This window comes from Formica exsecta, unplaced genomic scaffold (genome assembly GCF_003651465.1).
Source record: "Formica exsecta isolate Colony F162 unplaced genomic scaffold, ASM365146v1 scaffold37, whole genome shotgun sequence".
NCBI classification, from domain to species: Eukaryota; Metazoa; Arthropoda; class Insecta; order Hymenoptera; family Formicidae; genus Formica; species Formica exsecta.
In genome coordinates, this window is record NW_021850941.1 from 35692 (window position 1) to 44216 (window position 8525).

At 30.7% G+C, this 8525-nt stretch overlaps 2 protein-coding genes across 3 annotated transcripts in view; one reads left to right on the plus strand and one right to left on the minus strand.

Annotated features, from left to right (window-relative positions):
• Positions 1 to 2026: 2026 nt before the first annotated feature.
• Positions 2027 to 4857, minus strand: LOC115239284 (DNA-directed RNA polymerase III subunit RPC3-like). 2 transcript variants are annotated; one of them, XM_029813733.1, is made up of 9 exons: positions 4738 to 4857; positions 4377 to 4495; positions 4074 to 4258; positions 3798 to 3916; positions 3566 to 3702; positions 3168 to 3408; positions 2733 to 3095; positions 2266 to 2626; positions 2027 to 2187 (listed from the first exon to the last, which is right to left on the minus strand). In XM_029813733.1, exons 3-9 carry the CDS (start codon positions 4215 to 4217, stop codon positions 2053 to 2055), a joined length of 1500 nt encoding a protein of 499 aa, XP_029669593.1. In that variant the 5' UTR covers positions 4218 to 4258; positions 4377 to 4495; positions 4738 to 4857; the 3' UTR covers positions 2027 to 2052. The 2 variants fall into 2 exon arrangements, with proteins under 2 accessions (XP_029669593.1, XP_029669592.1); XM_029813732.1 differs by lacking the exon at positions 4738 to 4857 and adding an exon at positions 4652 to 4726.
• A 340-nt stretch (positions 4858 to 5197) lies between these two features.
• LOC115239263 (N-alpha-acetyltransferase 15, NatA auxiliary subunit) overlaps positions 5198 to 8525 on the plus strand; it is a 35701-nt gene continuing 32373 nt past the window's right edge. The window contains exons 1-8 of the mRNA XM_029813701.1: positions 5198 to 5376; positions 5666 to 6013; positions 6104 to 6238; positions 6346 to 6490; positions 6592 to 6849; positions 6939 to 7249; positions 7341 to 7622; positions 7698 to 7911. Coding sequence (XP_029669561.1) covers positions 5320 to 5376; positions 5666 to 6013; positions 6104 to 6238; positions 6346 to 6490; positions 6592 to 6849; positions 6939 to 7249; positions 7341 to 7622; positions 7698 to 7911 — 1750 coding nt within the window. The 5' untranslated portion in view covers positions 5198 to 5319. The remainder of the gene's footprint in view (positions 5377 to 5665; positions 6014 to 6103; positions 6239 to 6345; positions 6491 to 6591; positions 6850 to 6938; positions 7250 to 7340; positions 7623 to 7697; positions 7912 to 8525) is intronic.

Here is an 8525-nt window from a genome sequence, read left to right on the forward strand (position 1 = left end):
TAATAAATATTAAAAAATGTGCCGTGGAAACGTCATCTCCTGGAAGCTGTTCGACGAAGCGGTAACCATTGTAGCTCCTCTAATTTTTATCTGAAATCAAAAGCCAAAAAATTTTCTTAAAGTATATAAAAAAAAGGAAATTATTGTAGCCGATTTTTAAAATTTTGATTTTTCAAAAAATGGCGGCCATTTGAATGCGAAGGTATCAGATTAAAAATTATATCTTTGCATTCAAATGGCCGCCATTTTTCGAAAAACCACAATTTTAAAAATCGACTACGACAAACACTTCCTTTTTTTACATACTTTAAGAAAATTTTTTGGTTTTTGATTTCAGATAAAAATTGGAGAAGCTACAATGGTTACCGCATCGTCGAACAGCTTCCAGGAGATGACATCTCCATGGTACATTTTTCAATATTTATTAATGAAAATTTTACCAAATATACATTAAAGATCTACTTTAAGATGTAGCTACAGATTTTTTAATAAAAAAATTGTCAGATTTCCCCCTATTTTTCCTACCGCTAGATGTATGTATAAAGCCCCTTAAGGTAGCCTCAGATAATCTGAGATAATCTAAGGTAATCTTAAGTAATCTGAGGTAATTTAAAAGTAATCCGTATCAAGGGTAATTTTTGTACACTATAACCACTAGTGACCTACCTCTCGTGTATAATAGAATTCGGCCCGTATTTTTTTTCAAAATTTCATTGGTTTATTGTCCACAATTTTTGCTTTAATAAAAATCGGTTTTGCATTCCATCGATTGCGATTTTTATTTATCTGATCATTTAAATTAACAGCGTTAATTATAACATATTTATAGTTCGTAGCGATCTTTTTAATTTCGGATATCATGACACGCAATAATCTCAATACACGATTATTATATTTACTGGCCTTTATATGCAACCAATGCGAATGCAAACTGTAAGAATAGTAAATTGTAAATCGAATTACACACTACTAATATTATAGTATATTTAACGTAAACAAAAAAAGTGAACATTAACACCCGCTCTCAATATTCCAAGCATTCACTTCATTTATATGTACGTTGTTGTTAATGGTATAAAAAATATAATAAAATAACGCTTTACCGAAATTCAATCTTAGTTTTAGGTATACTATTTCTAGATGAAACTTGTATGTATGAAGAATGTATATAGTTATGCAATACCAGTGCATATGGTGGAAGGGAGATACAGTGAGTAAGAGAGAAAGAGAGAGAGAATGATAGAGGATATAAAAAGTCAGATGCATGTGTGAGTGGAATGAAATGCTCGCGATCATCTTAACACTACTCGTGTGTCGTGATTGTAGTGTACTATCGGCATCAATAGCGTAAAATCAAAATAAATATTTAGGATGGTGGGTAAATCACTACTTCAAATTTTATTTATTGATACATAATGGAAGTCTATCTTCATCGCGGCAGTGTTAAGATGAGCGTACAAAGCATACAGTAGAGCAAAGGAAAAGTCATACTTTGGAACACATAGTCGTGTATAATTGTCTAGTACCTTGCACTTATCGAACAAAATATCACATCTGAGAATATTTGTATGGGAACATTTTTATTGAATGCGATTGAGGATTTTAAAATAGAAATCTATTATCATGAATGTACCACAAGCTGGCTGTGAGTCACAGAACTAACTTTCCTTCATATTTCATTTCTTAAAAGTATATCATTATTGCTTAAGTAAAAAAATATACGAATAAACGTTGGTAAATTGCAAATTATTATTATCATTTATGTTAATGTCACCCAAGATGACTTTTCCTCATAGATAGAAACATCAAACGCACTGTATCACAATAGAGAGCAGTACACTATTATAAAAATATAAAAATATATGATTATATTTATTATAATAATTTGAAAGCTAGGTATTCTTTGTTGTTTGTATTTTACAAGCGTAATCACATTATTATATATAAATAAATATAAACTATATAAATGAATAAATGCAACAGTCTCATTTTTATATACGCATATCTTATGAAAAAAAAGACAAAATATTAAAACAGCAAAATAGTTTTCATTTAATGATATCGAAGATACATCGTTAATAAAAACAAGGTTTCATCTATTTGTAACTCTGTGACATTCAGTTTCTTGATCGCATTTTGTGCTTTCTCAAGCTGTTGAGTTTCAGATGGCGTCATCATTTCTGCAATCTATAAAGAAAAAACATTTTGTCATTATTAATTTGCAACTCTATTTTTATCTCTATGATATATATATATTGATATTACATCAGCCAGTTGTTGTTCTGTAGCACCATGTTCCTTCATGTTAGTAGAGAGTATCTGTACTCTTAATTGTTTTTCTATCATACGTTTATTATTGGTTAGTTCATTCTCTCGCCTTTTTATAATGTTATATAATGCTTGACAACAATGCTCAATTTCCATTTGGACAGTTTTAGTCAGATCAATGTAAAAATGGAAAAGTCCTTTTGTTGGTGCTGTCAAAGTTCCAATCTTTTTTATCTCTTGCATCTGTATATAATTCTCTTGTGCCAAAATATATGTTATGCATTTAGCTTCTTTTGCTGGAATCATTGCTAATTGCTGAATTTGGTCTAGGTTAACATTTTTTTCAATGCGCACTAATCTAAAATCATAGAAAAATTGAGCAGTTATATAAAAATATATGATTATGTATTTGCTCTTCCTTGTAATGAAATAAAACTTTGGATTTATTAGATATTTATCCTTGCCTGAAAATTCTTGCAGCCTTGGAACCAAATCTTTCTGTTACGATACTTTCTATGGTTGTCCATACCAACTGTTCAAATGCATTTTTCATATTAATACTGTATTGCCCTCCACCAGAATCACCAACTCGTTTAATAAATTGGCTACTGTCTTCTTCTATAAGTCGCAGGTATTGGTCAAGATACTGTTCAAGCTCTGAATAATTCAATTTTTTCGTTTCTTCTTTTATTTCAGTAAATGGTATTGGATTTGATGTAGCTGCCCAAGGTGCAGTACGCAAATACATCAAATTGATTAACTGTCTCATTAATTCTCCAGCATTCATGTCAAATCTTTCCGTCATGGCTGATATAACAATTTTATCCCTAATATAAATTATATATAAGTTATATATTAACATTTTTAATAATAATCCAGGCTTAAATTAGCAGTCTTACCTAAAATCTTGTGTAAATCGGTCAAAATTGACCTTCCAGTACAGTCCATTATCTCCAGGATTGGCATTTTGTCCTTGCAACATGTTAGAAATGGCTTTCAAATCAAGTTGTGGTAAGTTATAATTGGGTTTTTCAGTATTTTCTGTCATTGTATTGAAAGATATGCTACGCATTAAAAATTGATTTTTCACTAATAACTCAAATTTGTTTTTCAAATTTGAGATAGAAAGTTGTTCAGCACCTAAGAAAATATTTAGATTGTGAACACAACATAGATCCTGTTTATAAAAATTATTATATTATGAAGATAGAAAATCAAGAAATAATTTTTAAAGTAAATAGAAATGTATGAACAATGATTATATTGCACATGTTTACTGTATTTAAATTATATGTACATTTAGAAGGTGTCTCCTCAATTCGTTTATATGTTTTTATTATGACTTCAGATGCTGTGATATATCCATGTTTTAATACTTCTTCTAACATGATTTCACCTTCATCTTCACAGTAAGTTTTTGCGAATAGCATATATCTATAATAAATAAATGATAAGTAATGTTTCTAATATTAAACAAATCATATTTATAAAGCAAATAAAAATTTATTTGATTTGATAAGTAAAAATACCTTGGATAACGAAGAAGCGTAATAATTTTCTCAGTATTTAGGATATATTGAGCATCTTTATCACCATGTTGATAAGTGACAAAACCATATTTTATAAGGACACACAATCCTTCTTTTACCTAAATGTAATAAAATTACTTTTAAAGGATATGTATAATATCAAAAAGAGAAATTTTTGATAAATACAAAATATTAATAATAGGTATAAAAAGATAATATATTTTATGTAGCAATAATTTGTTAATATCTAGTATCTTACACAAATGTTTACTGTACCTTCATTAATGGTAGACGTGTATCAATCCGTATAACATTTAATGTTTTTGTGCCATATAACAAACTATTTCTTATACTTTGTACAATAGATCCAAAATATTCTTCTAATAATAACATACATAATTTGCTATGAAAGTCCTTCATGTTTATAATAATTTACACAAGCTCCTCATACATTTAAACACCTAAACCCAACAAATAAATACACATATTGCTTTGGGTATACTTCAATATACTGCTCTTGGCATTAAACAAATCGTTTTGTTTGATAAATTAATTAAAATAAAAGACATAAAAACATACACATATCTACATCACGTTGTCCATTTCACATTGAGATCTTGCGAGCATTAACATCAGTTGTTCAGGCCGAATTTTTCGTGCATGTGCGACGAATTCAAAATACAATATCAATGAAGTATCTATAGAAACAGAAAGATGTATGGTTATTAATTACATGAAAAAAATTTTAAAAAATTTTAACGTTTTCTTATACTTTATTCTTATATTATAGTTCCTTTTATATAATAAATTCCATTATATATAAATATAAATTATAACAATATATTTTGACTTACTTAAGAAACTCCTATCTTTATATATATTGTCCGCCAGACTAAAAACTAAAAACCTGCTAAAGAAACTTTCATGTTCATGTGCTCACCAGTGCTCACGTTTTCTAGATACACCGCTGTATTTATTGCTATTGTGGCCGTGTGTGCATGAAAAACCTGGTCCAATAACACACTGCTAGCGCGCATCTCGGAACATTCTGACTGTTTTGAATGAGTTCGGAAATCCTACTTGTTTGTGGTATAAAGTAGCGTTTAATTGACCAATCAGAATAAAAGAAGCAAAGATTTCTGTGTCTTGATTGGTTAACCGAATGCCACTCTATCTCACGGATAAGATTTCCAAATGCTTCTTCTATGATATATGTTTGCGCGAGCAAATATAATCTTTTAGATATGTATATATATTATATATAATAGTATGCAGAGAGATATTTGGTAAACGATATTGTGGTTCGAATATAAATGGAAATAGAAAGATAATTGTGAACATTATAGTCTTAAGACTATTTGAAATCTGCGGCACCGTGACGGCAGTATTTCCGGCGGAACAGCATTGTCGCAGATGATCACGTGATCAAAGATCGACTTCTTCGTTTGTGGCCACGAGGTTTTGTGGTGAAAATTAAGTTTACCGGGTGGAAAAAGCCCCCTATTTTTGTAGTTATACAAAAATGCCCTCCAGCAACCCATTGCCACCAAAAGAAAATGCCTTGTTTAAGCGAATTCTGGTGAGTAACGGCCAATCAAAATATTCTGTTTTGGACCCCACTCTCCGGCTAATAGGGTGCACTCTCATCATGCTCTAATGATAAAGCACTCTTCGGGAAAAACGGGAAAAACTCACTGGCGATCGCGGAACGCGTCGCCGTGCTTGACGTTACGAATGAAAAGCCGTTTTGCTCGGCGACAACCCGCAATGATCGGTACACCGATCTTGTACGAAATACAAAATAAAACTCTTCGAACATCCCTTTTAACCCTGTGATACATTTTCACATCACGCGTATTTTTTTACAGAGATGCTATGAACACAAGCAATACAAAAATGGGTTAAAATTTGCAAAGCAAATCCTGTCAAATCCCAAGTTCAGCGAACATGGAGAGACCTTGGCGATGAAAGGTCTCACTCTGAACTGCTTAGGCCGCAAAGATGAAGCTTATGATCATGTACGTCGTGGCCTCAGAAATGACCTACAGTCTCATGTTTGCTGGCATGTCTATGGTCTTCTACAGCGTTCTGACAAGAAGTACGATGAGGCTATCAAATGTTATAGAAATGCGCTCAAATGGGATAAGGACAATATTCAAATTCTTAGGGATCTATCGTTGCTTCAAATTCAAATGCGGGATCTGGAGGGCTATAAAGTAAGCACTTCAAAGAGTACATTATTTTATTGGCTATTTTATTGTATATTGTAATTGTCTGTTCTAACTGATTCTTTTTCTTGCTTCTAGGACACTAGATATCAGTTGTTCATGTTACGTCCTACTCAACGAGCTTCTTGGATTGGTTTTGCTATTTCGTATCATTTGTTGAAAGACTATGAAATGGCATTGAAAATTTTAGACACTTTTCGAAATTCTCCAATGGTATGTACAATATATATATGTATATATAAATAATTTTTATATAAATTTAACGATTAACTTTATATAGTAAAAAAAAGATATAATAGAAATATTTATAATGTGTGCAGATTTGTTATGATTATGAACATAGTGAATTGCTATTGTATCAGAATATGGTCATCCAGGAATCAGGAGAATGTGAACAAGCGTTAAAACATTTAGACAAGTATTGTGATCAAATTTGTGACAAGGTCACTGTAAAAGAGACTTATGGTATATTGCAATATGTTTTTTTATACAATTTTCTTAATATTTATTACCTATAATCAAATATTTTGTAATATATTTCTTGTAATTTTTGGTTTGTTTTTCAGGTAAATTAAGACTTCAATTAGAGCAGTATGCAGAAGCGGAACAAGTTTACAAGGAGTTATTAGATATTAACCCCGAAAATACAACATATTATACTAGGCTAGCAGAGGCTGAAAGACATACCTCACCAAGTGAAACATTGCATATGCTCCAAAGATATGAAGAGCTCTTCCCTCGAGCGTTAGCACCGCGCCGTTTGCAACTCAATTTTGCATCAGGAGATGAATTTAAAGTTTTAGTTGATCGATATTTACGAAGAGGTAATTTTCTTTCTGCACATATAGTTACTTATTTAAACGAGACTTTTATAATACATGATGTATAATTAAATCTATTTATTTTTTTGCAGGGCTTCATAAAGGTGTGCCACCATTATTTGTGAATCTTCGTTTATTATATACTGATAAAGAAAAGGTCGAAATCATATCATCTCTACTTCTACAATATAAGGAGGCGTTAAAACTTCACGGTCATTTTAGTGATCAAGAGAAAGATAATCCCAGAGAACCAGCATCTGCTTTATTGTGGACATATTATTACCTAGCACAACATTATGATTATCTCGGTCAAACAGAGAAGGCATTAATTGAAATTGATGCTGCCATCGATCATACTCCTACCCTTATAGAACTTTTTGTTACCAAAGGACGCATTTACAAAGTAAGATTTTATATACTTATTTTAATAACACATTTTAATTGCAAGGACCAATATAGGAGATATCTAATCTAAAAAAAATGTTTGTTGATAGCATGCGGGGAATGTTCAAGAAGCTTATAAGTGGCTTGACGAAGCGCAAGGGTTAGATACAGCAGATCGATATATTAACTCTAAATGTGCCAAGTACATGCTTCGTGCGAATCTTATTAAAGAAGCAGAAGAGACGTGTGGGAAATTTACGAGAGAAGGGGTTTTAGCTATGGAAAACTTAAATGAGATGCAATGCATGTGGATTCAAACGGAAGCAGCAAATGCGTACAAACGCCTTGGAAAATATGGAGAGGCATTGAAAAAATGTCATGAAGTTGATAGGGTAAGTTGTATATTATACATTTGTGATGTACATATATTATGTAATATGCTATTACAATATTGCTATTATTTACAGCATTTTTCGGAAATCATAGAGGACCAATTCGACTTTCATACATATTGTATGCGGAAAATGACATTACGATCTTACGTGGGTCTTCTGAGGCTAGAAGATGTTCTTCGAGCTCATCCGTTTTACTTTAAAGCAGCAAAATGTGCAATGGAAGTTTATTTGCGACTACATGATTTCCCTTTGCCAGATCCAGCACAGACACAAGAGATCGACACTGGTGAGTCTTATTATTTATTTGTATTATATATTTTCTAATGTTAAGCATTATCATTTTGCTTCTTTGTATATCATTAGATTTATGAATTAAATATTGAAAAGATATATCTATAAAGATATAATAATAATAATAATAATATTGATATCAGAAGAGTTGAAATTATATCTATATCGCTGTGTCGCTTTTTGAATCGCTTTAGAGTCTTGGTATACTTTTTATAAATATTTAATTAAAATATTAATTAATATTATATTGAATACATATTGTGATTTTTATTGGTATATTGGTTCAATAATTTTCAAAGATATCTTAAATGACACTAAGAATTACAAGTAATATCATTAATATGATACAAAATTTATGGAACACATTAATATATTCGGGATAATATGTATATCAATTCATATAAAAAAAATTCTTTAAGACTCTCAAATTGCATCAGATAAAGATTTACATCAATACTTATTCTTTTATATATCTTTTGTTTGATTTAATTTTATTTGGCATATTGAGAACAATTTGAAGAAATTCGCAAAACAGTGCTATTATCTATATAGTGCCATTATTATAAAGTGCACGCGTTAGACGGTTAACTAATGTCGTAATTATATATA

Coding starts and splice junctions, on each gene's coding strand:
- LOC115239284 (XM_029813733.1), bottom strand. CDS start 4,217: ATGAAGGACTTTCATAGCAAATTATGTATGTTATTATTAGAAGAATAT. Junction 3,917..4,073: donor CACGTCTACCATTAATGAAG/GTACAGTAAACA, acceptor TATTACATTTAG/GTAAAAGAAGGATTGTGTGT. Junction 3,096..3,167: donor CGATTTACACAAGATTTTAG/GTAAGACTGCTA, acceptor AATTTATATTAG/GGATAAAATTGTTATATCAG.